Here is a 22,800-nt window from a genome sequence, read left to right on the forward strand (position 1 = left end):
TACGAAATTCAAAAGGTGACAGTTGCCACGCACAACCCCCAAAATTGAAAAGCACATATAGATAGCATTTTAATTAGTTTACTACCTGACTCAGCTCTATAATGCTTTCCCTCTATTTTCTTTGATTGGCTTTTTATATGACAACAATATTATAATATCATTTTCTGTAGATAGAATAGAAAGATTATCTGATCTTTCCTGTAATGTGATTGATCAAAACATTTCTTTACAAAAAAAAAAAACATTTCTTTACTATTAACTTAAGAAACTTTAATTTCAGATTCACAGTTATTTTAGTATTGTTGTCAAGTTTGGGAAAATTCTAAGCAAGTTTCCTTCACCTATGAATTTAAGGTTGCAGAGTGTGGCAAGTTTTTTTTTTTAATATGTTATTTATCCTTTAAAAAACTATTTAAGTTGAAGCATAATTGATTTACAATGTCGTGTTAGTTTCAGTTGTACAGCACAGTGATTTGGATATATATATATTCTTTTTCAGATTCTTTTCCCTTATAGGTTATTACACAATATGGAGTAGAGTTCCCTGTGCTATACAGTAGGTCCTTGTTGGTTATCTGTTTTATATATAGTATTGTGTATATGTTGATCCCAAGCTCCTAATTTATCCCTCTCCCCCTACATCTTTCCCCTTTGGTAACCATAAGCTTGTTTTCTATGTCTGTGGGATCTTTTTCTGTTTTGTATGTAAATTCATATGTATCATACTTTAGATTCCACATATAAGTGATATCATATGATATATGTCTTTCTCTGTCTGACTTACTTCATTTAATATCATCTCTAGGTCCATCCATGTTGCTGCAAATGGCATTATTTCATTCTTTTTATGGCTGAGTAATATTCCATTGTATATACATGGCCCATCTTCTTTAGCCATTCATCTGTCACTGGACATTTAGGTGCAAGTTTTTTGTTTTTTTTCTTAAGCAGTGACTAATCTTAAGTACTCTTTGAATTGTCAACACTCACTACCCAGGGAAAGCATTGTGCAAGTGAGAAGCCTTGGAAGCTTAAGGTTCACTAGCTTAATGGTGAATCTACCTCTGAAGTTATGCTTAACTACTTTTGAAGGAAAGAATTACATCTGCTTTGCTATGTGTTAAGGAGAATCCTTGTAGATCGGGTTGGGAATCAGACTGGAACCTGGATGTGATGGTCCTGCATGCTGTTTTAGGAGCCTTGCTGTTACTATCTACTTCACCTATTTTAAAACAGAAAAACCACTGAGGTTCTGGGAACTGGGAACCAGGAGACCCTGACTTGATTCCCATTTGGTTCCTGGTTGACTAGTTTTGAGCAAGTTCCTTCCCCATTCTTGGCCTCATTTTCCCCAGCCTGTGTAAGGAGGCGGGCATTTCCCGATTTCCTTGTCTGTCTCTGACACCGTCGGAACAAAAATGAAAGGAGAGACAGGAAACTCCTATAGACAGTGATCCTTTCGGGATCCCACTTATTAGAGGTGGGCCCAAGTGCAAACTGGATCCTTCCTCTCTGGGCCTCGTGTTTCCAGCCAGAGCATTTTCGCAAAGGGCCTGAAATGGGCCGCTTTAGCGCAGGGTCACCCCTTAGAAGTGCGGGGTCCCTCCTTTGCAGGGCCTTCCCCTAAAAGCACTTCTCCATTGGCAGCCGTTTCTGCTCGGCCTGACCAGAGAGGCAGCTCAGAGGCAGCAAGCATCGGTATTGAGCGAGGGGTGGGGGGGCTGATGGCCGATATTGTGGAGTTTAGAGGAGGAGCCGATAAATACAGAACTAGAGAGAAGGGGAACCATAGAGAAGTTGGCGGTGGATAGAGGGGCCAGGGTGGGAGGCAAACGAGAGGCAGCGTGTGGGTAGAGGGGTGGGAGGGGGAACCATAGAGAGGCTGGCCTGGGCTAGAAGGGCCGGGGGGGGGCGGGGGTCGGGGAAATGCAGGGAGGTGTGGGGAAGAGAGTTGGCCTCCGAAGGTGGGAACTAAAGACGCAAAAGAAAAGACTCTCTGGTCAAGGGTTGGGGGTTTTGGCGTGTGGTGTGGGGTGTTGGGCCTCCGCGTCTCGCTTAGTCACTATCACCGTGCCCTTGAGCAATGAACTCCCTCTCTGCATCTCAGTTTTCTCACAGAATACTGAACGGATTAACCTCTTAGAGAAATTAAATAAAATCACGTATGAAAGTACCTAGCATAATAATGTCTTTGCACGGACAGTACGTAACACGTGGGAAGTAATGCTAGTGTATTTTCGCATGTTGACTCCTTTCTGCAGCTCTGAAATTCTTGAGGGCATTAAAATCAGGCATTTGAGCATTAACACCAAGATTTTGGAGGGATTTCTCAATCCCCACCGCCCCTTCCATAGCTCAAACCTCGTTCTTCCTCATGTAGGTTTCAGCACCAGACTGTTCCATAGTCCCCCAGCTTCCACTCTCTAGCCCGCCAACATAACCAAACAGGCCTTTCAAAAATTTGGAACTAATCTTGTCCTTTCCCAGCTCAAAATCCTTCCACGGCAAGAGGGCTTACCGCAAGACAAAAATCCCAACTCCTCTGCCTGGAGTTGGAAGCCCTTGCATGTTGTAGTGCCTGCCAAGCTCTCCAGCCTCCTCTCTCATCATTTGAGACACACGTGTGTCACACCCCCACTGAAACACTCACACTTTCATTTCTCCAGGCGCCAGGTCTTAGGCTGGTCTTGCTGCCCAGAGTAACCTTTCCTGGGGGATCCTGGCCATTTTTTCAGGGCTTATTTCCTCCAGAAAGCAACCTCTGACTCCTGCCTACCTCAGGCTCCCAGGCTGGGTGAGGCACCCCTTCAGGCTGCCAGTTCCACCGGAATGCCTGTGAAGCCCTCACATGATAGTTCCCTGACTAGCTCCAGACTCTCCTGTGATGCCTGCAGCACAAACTCCATGTTCTTCAATCTGGTCTTTGTTGTCTCCAGTCAGCATCGTCCCTGGCTGGGCACATGATGCTTAGTCACTCTGAAAGAAGAATAGTTGGGCTGTTTTCTGTCCTGGCTAACTCTCTTGTCCTCCAAGACTGAACTCAGGTGTCACCTCCAGGAGAACTTTCCAATTATTTTTCTTTTAGTTTTTTGGCCGCACTGCACAGCTTGCGGGATCTTAGTTCCCCGACCAGCGATGAGCCCATGCCCCTTGCAGTGGAAGCGTGGAGTCCTAACCACTGGACGGCTAGGGAATTCCCAAACTTGCCAGTTCTATACTCCTCCCCCAGTTGGGTCCTGAGCCCCTTCTGGCCCCCTGGAGTGCCCTGTCATTGCACTTATGACCTTACATTGTAGCTGCCTGTTTGTTAGTTGGCCTCCTCTAGATTTGTCTGTCCAGTATGGTAGTCACCAGCCATGCATCGGTATTGAGCGCTTGAAATAGGATTAGGCCAAGTGGAGATGTACTGTAAGGTGGCAGCTGGCCACTACTAGCAAATACTGTTTTGAGAATGGCTGGTGCTGGCCTTGAGTCTGATGCAGTTCGGAAGATTCAAGTTCTCAGTGATGCAGGAACGTGTCTGAAACCACATCTACAATGGCCACCCAGCTTCATTTTGGATGCCTGAACCATAGTGACTCCATTTTGATTTTTTTCCTTTCACTTATTTATCTTTTAAATTAATTTTTATTGGAGGATAGTTGCTTTACAATGTTGTGTTAGTTTCTTGCTGTACAGCAAAGTGAATCAGTCATACATATACATATATCCACTCTTTTTTAGATTCCCTTCCCATCTGGGTCACCACAGACCATTGAGTAGAGTTCCCTGTGCTATACAGTAGGTTCTCATTAGTTATCTATTTTAGACATAGTGGTGTATATATGTCAATCCCAATCTCCCAGTTCACCCCCTCCCCCCATTTTGATTTTAAATGCGTTCTTTTCTTTAATGGTTAACGCAGCTGTGCAGTGTACATTTGACAGGCCATAAGACAGGCTGTTCTGGTTAGCATAAAGTTCAAGTCAAATCATGTATCAGCCGTACCTCAACGTATGAAAATTTCTTCCATCATAACTTACATCTCGATATAGAAAAATAAAATTAAAAGGAAAAACAAAGCATGGTGGCCTCTCCATGATAGATGGGGAAACTGAGTCACCAAACAGGGAATGGTGTCACACAATGTTCTTCAGATTTCCCCGGAGAAGGGACTTCCCTGGTGGACCAGTGGTTAGGGCTCGGTGCTTTCACTGCCTTGGACCTGGGTTCAATCCCTGGTCGGGGAGCTAAGATCCCACAAGCCTCTCGACCAGAATTGGAACCCTACTGTTTCTAAGCTGCCTCATTAACATCTGGTGTTTGCTATGAAATCCGCATGGAATGCCTAATCCTTCTAGACAGTCTGTACTGAGGCCAGAAGGGACTCTTCATGACTTTACAGGGCTCCTTGCGGGTGGGAGCTCGGAAGCCCAGCCTTCTGGTTTTCCCTTGCTAGCATCTACAGCTAGCCTTGAGGGCTGTTTCACACTCAGGCAACTCTTTCCCTAAACTTCTTTTAGCTTCAATCCTGTAACTCTCGAGGGCCATAGAACAATTTCCCCATAATGAAGATATTAGAGTTTTTTTGTTTGCACAGCGCAGCAAGCGGGATCTTAGTGCCCCGACCAGGGAAGCACGGAGTCTTAACCACTGGACCGCCAGGGAAGTCCAAAATGAAGATATTGGGATGAGAAAGTGTAAAGATCTCCCCGCTTTAGGATTTAGGATGTAATCCTGGCTCTGGCACCCCCTTGCTCTGGGGCCATCAGCGTCTCACGTAACCTCTCTGGGCCTCAGTTTCCTCATGTGCGAAGCACTAGGACTGAATTTGAGACAGCTTCTTGTTTGAAGTCCTCCTCTCGGGCTCAGTCAGGTTCTTTAGGGACGCTGTCCGTCGTTGAGCTTGTCTCGTGAATGTCATCCCTACCTGCTTCTCCCAGGTGCTAAGGTGGGGGCAGACATTTCAATATTTTGGTCTCTGTCGCCCCCAGGAGGCTTAGGAGAGTTCCTTGTCGCAGCAGGTGTGCAATACAGATAACATTTGTTGCCTCTAAGGTAGAGAAAGGCAGGGACTACCTCAGTCTGGTTGGTTCATGTTTTTACCCCCGGAAGCTGGCGTATGGGAGACACTAAACAAATATTTGTTGAATGAATGACAGAGATTCAGGCCAGCGGAACAGAAGGCACTTGGAATCCTTCCTTTGAGGGTTTGTGTTTCCGGCCGGAAGGCTTTCTTGTGAACCCCATCCCTCTCCTGGCTGGTCGGAGCGCTACGGCTCCACTTAGAGCTCCCGGAAGGTTTAATCTCTTCGCCTCCTGCATCCCGGGATCAGACTCTCGGGAGGCCTCTCCTCATAACTCACGGACAGCAAAGGCCATACCTGGAGGAGGGGTCCAGGAACACGAGGACGGGTGGGCAGCCGGGTGTGTGTGTGTGAGTGTGAAAGACCGGACCCGACTGACCCATTGCGGGGACGACTGAGGAGGATCGAGGAGGTTCGTGTCGGAGGACCCCTCGGGAACAGAGAAAAGGCAGAAACCAGGGAGGCCTTGGTGGGCTTCGGAAAGGGATGGTGGGGAGGTGGTGGAGTGGGTCGAATACAGACTCTGGAGGCGAGAGACTTCTTTCTGGGCGGATGGAAACACTTAATGGTGTCACAGGACCAGCATGAAAGGAAGAAATCTTGGATCTGGGCAGAAAAAGAAACTCGGAGAGTTTGGGGGAGGTCCTAGAAGAGAAGAGTGATACCCTGATGGGGAGGAATGGAGTCAAAGGAAAAGGACACCCTGCCCACCAGGGGTTTGAAAGAGGAGACGGAGGACAATATGGTAAAGCATGGGTCCCACAGATTCTGGGGGCATGTGAGACGACTCTGAGTGCACATCATAGGAATCGATTGATAGCTGCAAGAGTCCTGTGCAAATCCCAGGAGCATGGATATGTGGTAAAGTTAGAAAGTCTAGGGTTTGGGCACATGGAGAGAGGCCCATGAAAAGTCCCCCAGCCCCTTGGAGAGATGAGGGGTTTGAGGAGTAGGGGGTGGAGGATGACGTAGGTAAGCAAAGATTGGGGGATGCAGAGAGGTCCTCTGGTCATCTCAACCCTTAGCTTACCTCTCTAAACCTTCAGTCAATGCAGTTTTTCCGTCCTTTAGCTTCTCCTCTGATTCAAGGATGACCATGACTGGGACTTCCCCGGCGGTCCAGTGGTTAAGACTCAGTGCTTCCACTGCAGGGGGCACAGGTTCGATCCCTGGTCAGGGAACTAAGATTCCGCATGCTGCGCAACGTGCCCCCCCCCCAAAAAAAAAGGATGACCATGACTTTTTCCTCATCAACTGTGGGTTCCCCCGCCCCAGTCAGGTGCTCCTCCCACAAGCCACAAGTTGGCCCTTCCTCCTCCTCTTTCTCTGGGCCTTCAGCCTCTGGCCGGATGGGCATACAATACACCTACACACACACACAGTGCGAGTGGAGAAGCCCAATGACAAGCACGAAGTTTTGCCCAGCGTACAGCTGTCCCGAGTGCCTACAGGGCTTCCAGAATGCTGTCTGTCTCAAAGCCTATGGCCTCTCACATCCGGTCATCTGGGGCTTCATCTCTGAGACTTGTGGCAAGGCCTTCCAATGCCCCAGCAGTCTTTGCCAGCCTCAGCTCATCTACTGGGCTCCCTGTACCTGCTCCTTCTGCCCCCGGCTGGTCAGGCTTGCCAGGGACCTGGCTCAGCATGTCCTGGTGTATTAGGGCAGACTGAGTCTCCTCCTAATATGGGCACAAAACTGATGCCTTTGGGGAGCCACGTGCTGGGAATCTTTCCCAAGTTGCCAGTGTCCAGCCTGAGAGATGACGGTTGCAGAGCTAGACCCTGGCATCTCTAGTGGGCAAGACAACACCCTTTTCTGGGCTATTCTTGTTAAGACTGAATGATCTCCAGCCTTGGGGTGTGCTGCAAGTCTAGGGGTGGCAGGGGAAGCAGGAGAAAGTAGCAAGAAAGATGCCCTCACCTCCCAGGGCCATTGCTGGTCTCCTTTTCCCCTTTAGCCTTACCCAAGAGGCAGGGACCCTGGGTTTTAACTGCACCGTGTGGGCTTTGTGACTGGTGGGTTCACTCTCTGGCCTCAATAACCCATTTAAAAACTAGGGATGAATTCTCTCCTCCCTGTCAGCGGCCAGATGGCAGCACTTTGCCAAATCTGCTGAGACATCTGTGTTCTTGTCTGGTTCTTCTTTGTTTCTTCCTCTCAGTTTTAAAACTGGGAATGTCCCGGGACGCATCTCAAACTCAGTCACCTATTTTGTCCTCACCTGTGCTCGCAAGCTCAAGTGGTCACTTATTGATCACCACACACATCCTTCTGTGGCTTGAGGAAGCAGCTCAGGGTGATGCAAAAAGAGATGGGCCAGCTCCCATCACACTTCTGCCCCATGTGCTTACAAACGTGTAAGAGCCTGTTTTACCTCAGGTAGCATCGTGTCCTGCACTCGGAACTCTGCCCCTAAGTGTGTGGCCCCTGTGGGAAGGCATTCAAGTGCTCCAGCCACCGCCAGCACCGGCTAACCCACCTGGGGTGGGTTGACCACTTTCCGGGGGGTGGCCCAATGCATCCTGGTGTATTCATCAGGGCAGGACTTCCTGGCTGGCTGTGGAGACTGAGGCCAGGAGTTCAGGTGTTCTCCAGACTCGGGTGTCACTTCCCTCCACCACTCCAGCCCTGTGGAGGGCTGTGTGACCCAGGGCCGGTGACTACCCCTCTCTGGCCTTGGTTTTACCACCAACACAGAGAATGATACCTGACTCCATTTTCTTGCCATGTAACACATTAAATCACAAGGCCTGGGTTTCCTCAGCTGTCCCACCGGCTGAATAATTGTGGCTCTTTGTCTTTGCTGTGTAGCAGCCGACCAGTCACTAGCCCTTTCTGGTTTCGGTTCCTATTTGTAGGTAGACGGTCTATTTTCTTTCCTATTGAAGAAAGTATTTCTTATTTTAGGACGACTAGTTTCTTCTCCAGCCCAGAAGGATAAAGTGACTTTTTTTGTTTAATGTGGAACTTTTTTTTTTAAAGTCTTTATTGAGTTTGTTACAGTATTGCTTCTGTTGTTTATGTTTTGGTTTTATGGCTGCCGGTCATGTGGGATCCTAGCTCCCAGACCAGGGATCCAACTCAAACCCGCACCCCCTCCATTGGAAGGCTGAGTCTTAACCACTGGACGGCCAGGGAAACCATAGATAAAGTGACTTTTAAAGAAAAGTCACAACTTTTCGGACAAAAAGCCACCCCTTTTGTCTTCCCTCCCTCTGTATCTACCACGTCGCCAATGACTTTATATTGGCTTTTCTCCGCCTTATTGCAGAGAACTCAGGCGGGCAGACACCCGGAACCATTGTTCGCGGGTGTTTGTTTCCCGCCGGGGCGGATTTCTGGGGCCGCGTCTGGCCGAGACGGAGGTAGGAGTGGGAGCCGTCTCCGGGCTCTCCGAGTCCACCACCCCGCGCGGCGGACCTCCTGGGGCCGCCCCTCGAGCCGCTTCCCACCGCGCTCGGACCCGAGAGACCTCCGCACCGCGAGCCGGCGCCGGGAGGTAGGCGCTGAGCTCCGGGCGACCGGAGAGGCCCGAGCGGTGCGTCCGCTGGGTCACTCGCTTAGACTCGCGGGCGCGGGATGGAGAGGCTTTGAGCTGGTGAATTCCGGAGAAAGAACTTCATCTACTCGCCCGTCTGTCCTCCCCTCAGCCTCCCAAAGTGTACCTTGACCCTGAATCTCTGTGGAGGCCATGGGCCTCTCCCTCCCTAGGGTGGTCCCCGCCCCTAAGCCGGCACCCTCCTCTTCCTCCACCCCCGCCATCCCCATCCCGCGGCCTCAGCCCGCCTCTCAGGGACCGTCACCTGTTCACTGACGGGAATGGTGTTCCCTATACGTGCACACGGAGGAGGTCCCCTGGCTGGAGCCCAACACCCCCCCACCCCGCTCCGCAAGGCTTCAGTTGTCCCCAGTGTTTTCAGGTCTTCAAGAGCTGCCCGCACCGCAGGAGCTACAGCATCTCCCACTCAGAACTCCGGCCCTTCGTCTGCGGCAAGGCCTTCAAGCGCCCCGGCGAGGTATCGCTTCGTACGCCAGCTCCGGTTGGGTCGGGCTCACACCTGCCCGCTGTGTTCTGGCGTTTTCAGGATGCCGGGCAGCAGGCGCAGCACGTTCTGGACCACTTGGCCGGAAGGAATTTCCTGGACCATGGAGAGACTGCAGGGGCTCCATAGAATCTCTTGTTTCTGATACAGAAGGTAGAGGCTGGGGTTTTGGCCTCACTGTTTACTTGCTGTGTGATCTGAGGCTGCCTCTCTGGGCCTCAGCTTCCTCATCCTGAAATAGGGAATGGCTTGTGTTTCCCAGCCATCCTGGCCAGGGGTGAGATGCAGGAGTCTCTTGCTGAATCCCTGACTGTGCCACAGCCTCTGTTTATAGCCTGAGATAGATCACCATCCCATTCTGGAACTCAGTTTCCCAATCTGTAAGATGGGATAGAATGAAACATCCTTATCAGGTGAGCTGCACACTCACCTAATACGAAGGTAGCGCCAACTGCTCCATCACTTCCTTATAGCAACTCGTGCCTGCTGAGACAGGTGCAGATAACGTTAGTTAGTTTTGATTCTTTTTTAATTGCAGGGGTAGGGCTGGAACACAAGTGAGGTGGGAGCCTTTCCTCTGCGGTGTGAGTTATTGGCTGGAGTGCTTTCCTAGGGCCACGTCCCTAGGTCCCATTAGGGGACCGTGAGATGCCATGTGGGGCTGGGATGAGGTGGATTGGCTGGGCCACCTCATGAAGGGCTTCAAATCCCAGGCTGAGGAACGTGGGGACTTGGTCCTGAGGGTCATGGGGGCCGTGACAAGATTTTGTGCAGAGGTTACATATGAGACAGCTGTGAGAAGAGTGTCAAGGAGGGCGGGGGCAGTACTGGGGGCCAAGATAGCAGGGAGAAGGCTGGTGCAGGGGCCCTGCGCAGGAAGGAGGGGCCAGAGCTGGGGCTTGGGGAGCAGAGGAGAACATTCAGGATGAGGGAGGGACAGAACTTGGTGCCTTCTGGCTTTGGGGAGTGTAGAAGGGGGGGGCGGGATGAGGATGTTAGAGCTTCAGACTGGTGTGGGTGTGGGGCTTCATTATGCTCCTGTCCCAGGAGATAAGCGAGGCTTTTTGCGTTGGTGGGGAGAGATGCTTTACCTTTGGACGGGGTGACTGAATTCATTCATTCAGCCAATACTGAACCGAGCCCCTACCCTCTCCCCAGACCTTTGCTAGGTTCTGAGGGTGGAATGTTGCCTAGGACAGAGCGGGAAAAGCAGGCAGTAAAGTAGCAAATCCAAAAACGAGCAAGACCACTACGGACTGCAGTACGAGATGCGGAGGGAGTGGCCTGACCAGACGGAGCAGGGCCTCACCTGCTCACCAGCGTGAGCTCTGACACAAGCAGCAGCCGCTTCAGTGACGAAGGATTACTCGAGTTGAGACCTGAATGGCCAGAAAGGGTGTGTCCTTGTGAGGGGCTGGGAGGAGTATTCCAGAGGGCAGAACAGCAAACACAAGGCCCTGGAAGTAGGCCAGGTGGGCTGGCTGAGTTTTATTCCAAGTGCAGCAAGGAGGGTTTTAGGTCAGGTGATGACATGATTCTGTGGGTTAGCGTAATTATACTGCTGCAGTGTTGCCATAGAGAGAAGGGACGGGGGGGGGTTGCGGTGGGGAGGCTGTCATGGTGAGCTGGGCTGGTGGCGGCAGTGGGTTGGGGAGAAGCATGAGGTGCTTGCAGACAGTGGCCATGAGCTCTGACTCAGTCAGTTAGAAGCACGTGCTGTCCAGCGGATGTGTGACCTCTCGGAGCTCCTGTTTCCTCATCTATAAAATAGGCATCCGCATGGCACCTCCCTCCTGGGTCTGCTCTGAGGGTTCAGTGCATTTAGCGATGGCTGGCACCATAGGAAGGGCCCAATAAACGTTGGTCCTTGTCATTATTTCCAGAGTTCGGGGTGGGCTGGGCTGGGCTGGGCGTGGCTGGGCGTGGCTGGGCGTGGCTCTCATGGACAAAGCAAGTTTCATGGGTCTGAAACTCAAGCAAGGGATCTGGGTGGGAGACTCCTGTGGTAGTTGTGTGTGGAGCCCAGGATCTATGCTGCCCCCTGGGGGACATTTGGCCAAGTCTCTTGTCACAGCTAGGGGGCAGTGAGATTGAGGGGTGAGAGACGGTGCTCCTGGCATCTGAAGCGTGGAGGCCAGGGACGCTGCTCCATATCGTACAGTGCACAGGACAGCCCCCCACAACAAAGAATGATCCAGCCCCCAAATGTCAGTAGTGCCAAAGTTGAGAAGCCTGGTGCAGACAGAAGGTGTAGTTACCCCTTTAAACCGCGCACACCCTTCCAGTTCACCAGTTTCCACTCTCCCTACTGCCCCCCACCCCATAAAATCACAAAAGAGGAAGAACCTCTAGGACAACAGTTTCCGGTAGAGAGCCATGCTTTAAAAAGTGAAGAGGAACAGCTGAAATTAATTTAATAACATACTTAACCAGTCAGTAGACCCAGAGCATCATTTCTAAATGTTATCAACATAGGAGTCATTCATGAGATACTTTACACTCTTTTCATACTCAGTCTTCAGAATCTTTTAGGTGTCTTGCATTTATGACACATCTCAGTTCAGACCGGACACATGCCAAACGCTTAAGAGCTATCTGTGGCCGGTGGCTGCCCTTTAGGACAGCACAGTTCTGGAGGCTCTTTAATTGAAGCCTAAGATCACAGTTGTTGGGTCACTGGAGGTTTCTTGAAGGTTTTCTGAGAATGCTTAATCGCCTCATCTAGAGACTTTTTTCTATAGCTGGCAATGTGTGTGTGCATCTTCTGGCTTTTTAAATATTGCCCAGTAAAACATTAAGACATATCTGTGATCCAAACCAAATATAACTGTGCCCTCTCTGGCCCGCGGGTCTCCAGTTTGCAACTGGTTGAGGGTGGCTTAGGAGCTGTACCGTAAGGTGGGCAGCGGTTAGCCACCTGTGGCTATTTAGATTTAAATTAAGAGAAATGAAATACCATTTAAAATTCAGGTCCTCAAGCCCTAGCCACATTTCTAATGAGCAATAGCCTCACGCGGCTAGTGGCTGTCCCAGTGGACAACGCGCAGATCATAGAACTTTTTCATCATCCCAGAAAGTTCTTTTCGGCAGCTTTCTCGGACGCACCTCTGGCCAAGCCGGGGTCCTTGGTGTGGGCGCGACCGTAACGCCAGTTCTCTCCCTTCTGTGACCCCAGCTGCCTCCCCTCCCCAGCTGCAGCGGCCGCCCCCCTCTGGTTCCCCCCGCGCCACGACCTGCTCGTGGACACGCGCAGCATTCGCTACTAGTTCACCGCGCAGCTGGAGGACGAACTGCGGGCGCTCCCCGGCGCTGCACTCGACGTTCCAACCTTCCGCGTGCGCCGCCTGCCCCAGGCCTTCCAGCGCTCCGGCCACCTGGCGCAGCCTGGCGCCGACCGCCGCACTAGGTTCCGGATCTGGCCTGGCTGCCCTGCCTCTGTCTGGTCAACGCGCTCCTGCACCAGGACGCGGCCGCCGGACCTCGGTTTCCTCTCTGCGCGCGGGAGCATCGGGCCCACCGCGCTTTGTGCCGACACCACCCAGACACTGTCGCTGCTGCTCCTTGTGCCTCAGTCTCCCCCTTCCTCGATGGGAAGAGCCACTCTTGCCCACCTCTGCATCTGTCAAGGTTTGGCCCTCTCGGGCCGTCCGTCTCCCCACCTGCCCGATGGGAAGAGCCACCCTTGCCCACCTCTGCATCTGGCAAGGTTTGGCCCTGTCCGCACCTCGGTTTCCCCATTTGCCCAGCCGACAGAAACTTCCCTCTTCCCGCTCTCTGCCTCGTTTGGAAGGGGATGCAGGCGGGTCGGCCAGTGGGAAGAGGACGGATTGGGCGCGTCCGTTCCTTGTGGGACTTAGGGCAAAGACAGCCTCGCCTAGTCTCGTCTACTAATCAGTCTCTGTCCCAGAGAATGAACTGTCCCCGAAGGGGATGGGAAGGGAGCGGGGGGCAGGGGGCGGGCTGTGTGGTTCCCGCGCGCTCGGCCCCTCTCCTTTCTCGCGATCCCTAGATACTCGAAAAAAGCGGGCCGTCAGAGCGGCGGGCTCTGGGACGGCGGAACCTTCCTTGCGGCGCGCGCGTTTCCGGTCGGCGCCCTTTCCCAGGGACGCCGCCGCCCCTCGCGCCCCCGCGGCCCCCGCGCCCGCGTCCCCGGCGCCGCCGGCCCGGAGCTCCCCCAAGCCTCGGTCCCGCCGCCGCCGGCACTCGCGAGGGGAAGCCCGGGCCGCTCGGGACCTCGGCTTGCTCCTCCGGACCCGAGAAGCCACTGTACCGGGTACGGGGGCCGGGATGGAGGGAGGAGCCTGGCTCCGGGACGGCGTGAGGCCGGGCAGGGCTGGGGGAGGGGGCTGGTGATAATGGGGGTGGGGGTGGGGCTGGGGCACGGCGGGGAAGGAGCCGGGGCTCGGGGGACAGGCAGGAGGGAGTGCGGGAGCGAGGGGTTCCTGGGGGCGTAGTGGAAAGGGGGACACAGGGGCCCTGGGGTTACAGAAGGAAGCGGAGCAGAGAAGCGGGGTGGAGGCGCTGTGCTGGTACAGCAGGGATAGGAATGGAGACATAAAGATGCCAGATGCATGCAGAAGAGAGGGAGAAGGGGGCTTGGGAGAGGGACTCGGGGGCCCTGGTGTGTGTCACGGGGAGTGAGAGGAGGCCCCGAGGGGTATAGAGAGGAACAGCAAAGATGTCAGTGGCTTATACCTAGGGGCTGGGGAGAGAGAGGGACCCTTGGGTGGAGATGTAGCAGGTGGCAAAGTTCATGGGCCGTGGGCTACGTAGAAGGCCGGCAGTTGAGGCGTCCTAGGTAGGCATACCTGAAATTTCGAGGACAGGTTAGGTAATGGGAGAGGATGTTGAAACCTTAAGGTGCTAAATGTAGGAACAGGATAGAGGAGCCCTGGGTGAAAAGTGGGGAATTGGGTTAGTGGGGCTCCGGGGATGTACCTAGAGAGGAAATTAAGAGAGGCTACAGCTGTATCCAGAGATGGGAGGCCTTCCAGGGAACCTAGTGGGGATGGAGATCTAGGAGGGTCTGGAGGCCAAAGAAAGGCTGCTGCGGTGGTCCTGGGGGGAGAGGATGCAACCTGAGCTAGGACTGGGAAGAAGAGGAAGCGACCCATTAGAGAAATTCTGGAGGCAAGAGCCCTGGCGTGACATGAAAGAGGCTATGAAGATGTAAAGGGGGAAATAGAGTTGGAAATTGATTGGCTTTGGGGGTGGAGGAGGAGGGAAGTGGCTGGGTGAAGCCCTCTGGTCCAGCTGGGGGATGAGAGGAGGACCCGGGAGGAAAGGCAGGTCGGGGCCCTGAGATGGTGAGCTTAGCTGTAGAAGCCCCTGAAGCTGCTTGATGCAAGTAGAGTGATCTGGCCTAGAAGCAGTTTCTTTTTTTGTAGGGAAGGTAGGTCAGTGGTACAGAGAGGGTAACAAGCAGTGAGAATTGGTACACTCTCCCCAGGAAGTGGCGATTTTAACTTCTCTCCCCTCCGCCGCTCCCAGCTGCCGCTCCAGATGCTCCTGCTGCCGCCGCGGCCACCCCACCCTCGGTCCTCCTCTCCGGAGACCATGGACCCGCCGCCCCCCAAGGCTCCCCCTTTCCCCAAGACGGAAGGCCCTTCCTCCACTCCTTCCTCGGCGGCGGGGCCCCGACCCCCGCGGCTGGGCCGCCACCTGCTCATCGACGCCAACGGGGTCCCCTACACGTACACGGTGCAGTTGGAGGAGGAGCCCCGGGGCCCGCCACAGCGCGAGGCACCAACGGGAGAGCCAGGCCCTCGCAAGGGCTACAGCTGCCCTGAGTGCGCCCGGGTCTTTGCCAGCCCTCTGCGGCTGCAGAGCCACCGCGTGTCGCACTCGGACCTCAAGCCCTTCACGTGCGGCGCCTGCGGCAAGGCCTTCAAGCGTTCCAGCCACCTGTCGCGGCACCGTGCCACGCACCGTGCCCGCGCCGGCCCACCGCACACCTGCCCTCTCTGCCCACGCCGCTTCCAGGACGCAGCGGAGTTGGCGCAGCACGTGCGCCTCCACTAAGTTCCAGACCCGGCCTGTGCTGCCCGGCCCCTCTCTGGGCCACCACGTCTGACCCACACAGCGTCACTCCCACACACATTCCCTTACTCCGCTGAGGTTACTGCCTTACCCTGGGCCTCAGTTTCCCCAACTATCTAAAGGGAGAAACATTCCTTCCCTCCCTCCCTCTCTAGCTGTGTGATGTAGACCAAGTCGTTGCCCCTCCCAGTGCCTGGGAGCCAGTCGGAGCCCAGTTTCCGCCCAACTGTGCTGTGTGAGCCTTTGCAAGCGGCGTAATCTCTCTGAGCCCTGGTTGTCAGCCCCGAAGTGGTGAACTGTTGTCTGCGTGGAAGATTTGACAAAAGAGCACGGGCAGAGTCTGGCTTATTTCTGTGTCGCCCCATTTCCACCCACCGCCCTCACCCTTTACTCAATAAACATTCCGCACTCCATTTTAGGGTTTTTATTTGCGTATGGGAGCGGTGGGGGCGTACGGGGTGAAGCAGGCAGCGGGGTTGGGGGATGGAAACCGGACCATAAGCACCTGGGAACCTTCATCTCGGCCTGTGTTTCTGGCCGGAGCCGTTTCATGATGGCCCAGGCGCCCCCGCCCCCACCGCCCTCCCCTGGACCCTCTTCTCTTTACCCTGGTCTTCTCTCCCCTTACCCGGCGCCGCCAGCTCTTGGGGGATACCCTGAGGCCACCGACCCGCCGCCATCTGCAACCACGGGAGTAGCCCGGGGCCGTTCCGGAGTCGCCCGGACCCGAGAGGCTGCTGCACCGGGTACGGGGGCCGGGAGGCGGGAGGGAGCCGGAGTGGGCCGTAGGGAGGGGCGGGGCCGGGTGAGCGGGTACCTGTGCGCTGGGCGGGGAGGGGCTGTTCCGACGGCTCGGAGGGGGCGCTGCCGAGAACTTGCGTAGAGAGGCCTGAAGGCCCGGGCCGCTGGTGGAACCCTAGAGAGCGCTGGGACACTGCCAGGACTGGGGGGTGGATGGGCGCGGACTGGAGAGAACCTGCAGGTAGCGGGGCAAGGGGAGGTGGGCGGGTTAGGACATGGGGTTCCCAACGTGACAGCCCATTTGAGAAGGCCTGAGTGCATATAGAGGGGGTAGGAAATGCTTCTTGGTGGAATATGTAGGATGGACTGACACCCAGACTGGGATCAGTGGCGTGGACAAGGGAGAGGCCTGGAAGTCTATTAGGTGGGGCCTGCGGGCAACCTGTGACCTGAGCGGGGGCACAAAGCGGAAAGATAAAGAGAGCCTGTGCGTACAGTCGGTGGTGGAACAGAATCGGAGAGGTTTTTCAAGGAGGGGGTGCGTAGGAGCCTTACAGAAGGTCACAGAGTTCAGGGCCGAAGGACTGGAGAGGAGATGGGGGATGGGGGTTGCAGAATTCCTGAGTAGGTTACATAGAGGGGAGAACAGAGCCCGTGGGGCTGAGCTTCCCTCCTCTACTGTAACCTTCTCATCCTCTCTCCCCTCCACCAGGCCTCAGTCACCCCTCTGGATGCTGGTGCTGCCGTCCCCCTGCCCCCAGCCCCTGGCGCTTCCCTCCGCTGAGGCCATGGAGGCGCCTCCCCCTCGGACAGGCGGGTCCCCAGAACCCGGACCTTCCTCTTCCACAGGATGTCCCCAGACTTCGTCCCCTTCGAGGCCCAACCACTACCTGCTCATAGACACCCAGGGCGTCCCGTACACCGTGCTGGTGGACGAGGAGTCTCAGAGAGAGTCCGGACCCGATGGGGCTTCGGCTCAGAAAAAGTGCTACAGCTGCCCAGTGTGCTCCCGGGTCTTCGAGTACATGTCTTACCTTCAGCGACACAGCATCACCCACTCGGAGGTCAAGCCCTTTGAGTGTGATACCTGCGGGAAGGCATTCAAGCGGGCCAGCCACCTGGCGCGGCACCATTCCATTCACCGGGCAGGTGGCGGGCGGCCCCACGGCTGCCCGCTCTGCCCTCGCCGCTTCCGAGAGGCGGGCGAGCTGGCCCAGCACAGCCGGGTCCACTCCGGGGAGCGCCCCTACCAGTGCCCGCACTGTCCACGCCGATTTATGGAGCAGAACACGCTGCAGAAGCACGCTCGGTGGAAGCATCCCTGAGCCAGGCTGCGGGGTACCTCAGGTACCATGGGATTCTGTGGGGAGCGTGGACTCCCGTCGCCCTCAGACAGCCGGGAGCGCCAGAGGCTGGGCTGCGGGGGCCCTGGACACAAACACAGGACCCCCCCGTGGGGAGGCTGAGCCCTGCCTTGAGGAGTAATCTTCGGGTCCTCAGTGTTTTGGAGATAAGGATGGGAAAAAGACCTCACGTTTACAGAGTGGAGTCCTCTAACCTCAGAGACATCAGCGAGTCCACGGCTGAGCCCTGACTGGAGGGGTAGGGAGCAGAGTGCTGTGTGTTGAAATTCTCGGGCCTGGAAACCCATGGTTGGGGGCCATCAGGAATCTGCAGCATCTTGCTGAGGCCCCCCTGCAATGCTGGGGGAAGGGGCCCCAGACCTGCTTCCCACTCCCCAGCCAGGGTCTGAGACTGGACACTCACTAAACACAGGTTCCACTTTGAGCGTGTGAGGTTTTGGGGGACCGTGTCTCTGCCGACTGTCTAGCACAGAGACTGAGCAAGTGCCTGGCCCACTTGGGCCTTGGCTTGCCTGGGAAGGTTGGCCTGCACTGGGGTTCGCCCTAGCTTGGCTCCTGACCGCCTGTGTCATAGAGGCCGAATGTTTTTAAATATTTCTTTTTTTTTTTAAACCACGATCCATTGTAAGAAACATTTTATATGGCAACCCCGTATAGATACACAATATATGCAAAACAAAGGTTTAACAGTAGTTACCTCTGCCATGTGCAGATCTGTTTTTTTCCATCTACTTTTTTTTTTTTTTAAGACTGCCAATTCCAGATTTCATTCTACCATATTATCTGCGCATGAACCTGTAGTTTGAAAAACACCGATCTAGGGCAGGTGCCCCCCCCTGGACGTTTTGACTGAGGCTGCAATTTATCCGTAGTGTGAAGTGGGTAGGAGGGGAGAGTGACACTTTCTAGGTGGCACAGACATTTAGGTTCTCCCGCTGCAGGGTTGAAGCACGACTCTCATAAGGGCTGGCAGAAATTCCAGAGCATGGAAGCTACCTGAGAATGGGAGGAGAGGCAGGTGGAGCTGGGCCAGAAGCTGAATAAACATCTGCCTTCTCAATGAATTTTCCTTGTGTGTCGGATTTGTGCCAGGCACTGTGCTGGGCCTCATTTCTTCTTCCGACCTCTTTTTGGGTGGAGGAAAAAATTGTCTCTACTTCCCAGAGAGGGAAAGAGCTTCCCACCATCTAACTTCAGATAACAGTAACAGTGCCCTGTCTTGAGCTCTCACTGCGGTCAGGCGCTGAGTTGAGCGTTCTGCGTGTCATATCATCCTATATACCCACAACAAACCTAAAAGGGATTATAATCTCCCCACTTTACAGGTAGACTGAGGCAGTGAAGGAGCGGCCAGGACTGGAATCTAGGTCTGAATGTTCCAAAGCCAGCTCTTAACAACACGGGGGTGATGATGCAGGGGTGGGGAGTGGTTTCTAGGCCTTTATTTTCGGGGAGGAGTAACTCTCCCTACCCCATGATCCTGGGAACCCTGGGGTCTGGCTGTGCTGAAGCCCAGTGGGAGATTAAGGAGCGAAGGAGCAGAGCGGGTTGCAGGGGTCCGCACCGGCCAGTTCCCAGGGTATCTCTTAAGGGGATCCTCCCTGTGCTTCAACTTTCCCGGCTGTTTCCTATATTTCCCCGCCTCTCCCGGGCCGGACTCGGCGCGCCGTCGCCCCCCCACTCCCCCACCCCTGGGGACCCCCGGAGCTGCCAGCTCTCCAGGATTTGGGAAATTCGTGACGTTCCCTGCCCAGGCTTCGCCAAGGGCGGGGGTGCGCTGCAAGGGGCCATCGCGCAAGTGCGGCCCCGGCCTCCGCCGCAAACGGCCGGCCTCATCTGGGGCCGGGGACTCCTGGAGGAGGCACGCCAACTGGCGCATCGGGCGGTCCTGGCGTCCCTGCCTTTCCCATCGCCCGGCTCCGAGACTCGCCGCCTCTGCCGTCCTGCCCGCGGGTGTGCGGTCGCTTCCCTCCGCTCCCCGTTATTCTTTGCAGACGCTCCCCGGCGCCGGGCATGGGCGCCGCCGCCGCCGCCGCTGCCGTCGGTCCTCGGGCCGGATTTCGCGCGCGGGTGGGTGAGCGTGGGGCCCCGGCCAGTCCGACCCCGGGCACCTGCGGGCCGCGGGGGCGGTGGTGGCCGCGTCGGCACCTGCGGCCAGGTGCATCCCCCGCTGAGACCACTTGCCACCGTCGCTCCCCCTCCCACCCGCGGGACAAAGGGCGGGGGCGGGGGCGCATCCCCACTCACGACCTTCCCCCGCACTGCGCACGCGCCCAGCTCCCCAACGGGCGATCGCCTTGATCGCCCACGCGAGTGCGTGGGGTGACCGGGGGTGGGGAGGCGCGGCTCGTGGCTTGGGCCCCCACCCTGCGCCTGGAAGTTGGGGGCACACTCTCCCTCCCCCGCACCTCTCACTTCTTTGGCCCCGAGGCGACCTGTGATGAGGTTCTGTCCTATTTCGGCCAGGATGTGCCTGCTCTGTCGACCCCACCGGTCCTTCTTCCAGCACCCTCGTTCTCTAGAGTCTAGGAGTTTGTAACCCCAGGGGTCCTCCCTCAGTCCTGAGGGGTCTGGGTCCCCTCCTCCATCAGACCCAGGAGTCCCGGCCCTCAGCACGCCCTCCCGCAGTCGTGAGCCCCAGCTCCCCCGGGATGTCCCCGAGGAGTCCGTCTGTGTTCCTTCATCTGTGGCTGCTGTTTCTGTCCAGTGCCCCTGAGGCTCTCAGCTGCTGGGGTCCGCAGGAGGCCGCACCATGAATGAGCGAAACATTAGCCGGAGGAGGACAGGTGAGGAACTGGACCTTGCTCCACCCTTGGTCCCACAGCTGCTGCCCGTTGTCCCTGCCCTTTCCTCTCCAGGGCTGCGTGGTTGGGGGCTGGTCCGAGGCTCCTTGGGACTTCCCTGGGGTGACCCCGGCCTCTTTTTTCCAGTGAAGAAGGACAATGAGGCCTTCGAGATTTCCATCCCCTTCGACGAGACGCCCCACCTAGACCCACAGATCTTTTACAGTCTGAGCCCCTCTCAGGGAAACTTCGAGGGTGAGTTGGTTGAAAGGGGACTTGAGTCAGGCAGGGGTGCAGGGCCCTGAGGCCTGGGGTCGACCAGGGTCCTCTGCTGTCCCTAGAGCCTCCGGGGGCTGCGTCCCCGACTGTGGCCCTGATGAACGGTGTTAGGGCCCAGCTGCACATGGCCCTGGAGAGGAACTCATGGCTGCAGAAGCGCATTGAGGACCTGGAGGAGGAGAGGGACTTCTTGCGGTGTCAGCTGGACAAGTTCATCTCCTCTGCCCGCATGGATGCAGGTGAGGCCGCCAGTCCCCTCCCCATCTCACTCCTGGGCCCCGGCACCCAGCTCGGCCCTCCTCAGGGACACAGGACCCTTCTCACCCACACTCATCCTCTGGCGGCTCAGGGGGACCTGTCATTTTGCCCCCTCCTTGCACCTGTGGCCATGTCTGGGGCTTCAAGCCCAGCTTCCTCCCTGCTTGAGTCCTTCTGCTGCTGGACAGGACACTGCCCTGCTGGTCCATGTATTCTGAACACTGCCCCATCCCCTTCCCTTATAGGGCTTTTCTCTGCCAAATCTTTAGCTGTGTTTTGGTGGATCCAGACTGTCCTCTCCCCTTCCTGCCGTTCAGCCCCTGGCTGGCTCCCTCAAAAGCTTCCGCTTTCCTCTCTGTGAAGTCAGCTGAAAGTCTGGGCAAAGGGCCTGTGTTTTTTCAACACCTACTCTACTGAGGACCCCTCTGCTCTTGAGCCACCTCTAGCCTGGGTTGCTGGGGCCTCCCACCATCCACCCACACTGACGGGAACCTACCAAGGATGGTCAGGCCCAGGGGCTTCTGGATTTCCTCGGTGGGAACCCCAACACTGGACCTCCAAACCCACCCTTCGGAGGGCCCTGCCGGGAAGAACCCCCGCTGCTTCCTCTGTCTGGGTGAGGGTGGGCGCCCGCCTGCCCTTCCCAGCGCACTAGACCCAGAGACTAAGGTTTCCCTCCGGGTCTGCACTCCCACCCCCACCCAGGCTTTGCCTGCCTCCCCGCTTATAGAGGCCTCACTGGGTCCCCAGAACACCCCTCCTCCACCGTGGGAACCCCACAAAGTCAAAGACTGTCTCGAGGTCCCCGGGACTCTCTTGGTCCACTGGGCCCCTCCCCCAGACCTCTTGCCACCAAGTTGAGGAGCATCCTCAGCCCATGCCCCACCCCACAGAGATTTGGGATCTCTGTCCCCAAATCCCAGCTGCTTGTGGAACTTCAGCATCTACAGTGAACTTCCTGCCTCTTCCCTCCTTGGGGACCCCTTCCTGGGGACCTGTGTGACAGTGCTGTCGGTCCCCACCTGGCCGACTCCTCCTCCCTCCCTCCTGTTCGTGAAGTTCACGCATGCGCGTGTCTCCTCTCACCTCTCCAGAGGACCACTGCCGGCTGAAGCCTGGGCCCCGGAGGGCTGAGGGGGACGGCAGAGGCGGGGCTGGGGGCGAAGCCTCAGACCCCGAGTCGGCTGCCTCCTCACTCAGCGGAGCATCTGCACAAGGCAGTAACGGGGAGAGGAAGAGGCAGAAGCAGAAAGGGGGCACTGGCCGGAGGCGCTTCGGGAAGCCCAAGGCCCGAGAGAGGCAGCGGGGTAAGCGAAGCACAGGGGGTGGGGGCCTCTGGGGCTCTGGGCTGGGGACTTGCTGTGTGACCTCCAAGGAGCTCCCCCTTGTCCCCCCAAGCCTTGGTCTCCCCATCAGCAAAGAGACCAGACCTGGTTGTCTGTCCCGGCCTCCACGTGTGGTCCTGGTTTACAATCCTTAAATCTGTGTCCACCCTCACCGCCGCCTGGGGCTTGACCTTCCTGAGCCTTGGGCTCCTGTCAGTAGCAGGGGAGGGGGCGATGGCCCAGGTGGGCTGAACTCCACCCTTGAACCCACTCCCTCCTTCATTTTTCCTCCTCATCCCCCTCCCTGGGCTTGCCTTCTCTGATTTTCCTCTGGTCCGGCTTCTGTCTCCATTTCTTCCGCCTCTTGTAACTATCACTGCTTTTCCTCGTTCTCTGTTTTGTTCTCCTGATCTTCTGGCCTCCCCTTCCCACTTCCTCTCTCTGCCCCCCCCCCCCCAATGCCTCTCTCTCGCTCTCTCCCCTCGGCCCTGCAGTGAAGGACGCCGACGGTGTGCTCTGCCGCTACAAGAAGATCCTGGGCACCTTCCAGAAGCTGAAGAGCATGTCTCGAGCCTTCGAGCACCACCGAGTGGACCGCAACACGGTGGCGCTGACCACGCCCATCGCGGAGTTGCTCATCGTGGCCCCCGAGAAGCTGGCGGAGGTGGGCGAGTTCGACCCCTCCAAGGAGCGTCTGCTCGAGTACTCGCGCCGCTGCTTCCTGGCCCTGGACGATGAGACCCTCAAGAAGGTGCAGGCCCTCAAGAAGAGCAAGCTGCTGCTTCCCATCACTTACCGCTTCAAGCGGTGATTCCGCCCCACCTGGCCCGGGACACGCCCCCGGCCCCTCCTTCCCTCCCCCTCCGCCCTCCCGGCATTGGTCAAGCGTGTGTAGGAGTGG

The 22,800-nt window shown here is 56.2% G+C and overlaps 3 protein-coding genes across 5 annotated transcripts; all 3 read left to right on the plus strand.

The window, feature by feature from the left end:
* Nucleotides 1-13,264: 13,264 nt before the first annotated feature.
* ZNF580 (zinc finger protein 580) lies at nt 13,265-15,523 on the plus strand. Its single transcript, XM_082862219.1, has 2 exons — nt 13,265-13,383; nt 14,601-15,523. Exon 2 carries the CDS (start codon nt 14,613-14,615, stop codon nt 15,129-15,131), a length of 519 nt encoding a protein of 172 aa, XP_082718345.1. The 5' UTR covers nt 13,265-13,383; nt 14,601-14,612; the 3' UTR covers nt 15,132-15,523.
* Nucleotides 15,524-16,576: 1,053 nt separating this feature from the next.
* On the plus strand, nt 16,577-17,215 carry ZNF581 (zinc finger protein 581; the record flags this gene model as incomplete). Its single annotated transcript, XM_082862874.1, has 1 exon — nt 16,577-17,215. Exon 1 carries the CDS (start codon nt 16,622-16,624, stop codon nt 17,213-17,215), a length of 594 nt encoding a protein of 197 aa, XP_082719000.1. The 5' UTR covers nt 16,577-16,621.
* Nucleotides 17,216-19,279: 2,064 nt separating this feature from the next.
* CCDC106 (coiled-coil domain containing 106) lies at nt 19,280-22,710 on the plus strand (the record flags this gene model as incomplete). 3 transcript variants are annotated; one of them, XM_082863361.1, is made up of 6 exons in its annotated part: nt 19,280-19,324; nt 19,962-20,040; nt 20,185-20,292; nt 20,379-20,555; nt 21,669-21,881; nt 22,394-22,710. In XM_082863361.1, 5 exons carry the CDS (start codon nt 20,007-20,009, stop codon nt 22,708-22,710), a joined length of 849 nt encoding a protein of 282 aa, XP_082719487.1. The 3 variants fall into 3 exon arrangements, with proteins under 3 accessions (XP_082719487.1, XP_082719486.1, XP_082719488.1); XM_082863360.1 differs by lacking the exon at nt 19,280-19,324 and having other exon boundaries at nt 20,007-20,292; XM_082863362.1 differs by lacking the exons at nt 19,280-19,324; nt 20,185-20,292 and having other exon boundaries at nt 20,007-20,040.
* Between the last annotated feature and the right edge of the window lie 90 nt (nt 22,711-22,800).

The sequence above is a fragment of the Leucopleurus acutus genome, assembly GCF_964270905.1.
Source record: "Leucopleurus acutus genome assembly, chromosome: 20".
Taxonomy (NCBI): domain Eukaryota; kingdom Metazoa; phylum Chordata; class Mammalia; order Artiodactyla; family Delphinidae; genus Leucopleurus; species Leucopleurus acutus.

Coding starts and splice junctions, on each gene's coding strand:
- ZNF580 (XM_082862219.1), top strand. CDS start 14,613: ATGCTCCTGCTGCCGCCGCGGCCACCCCACCCTCGGTCCTCCTCTCCG.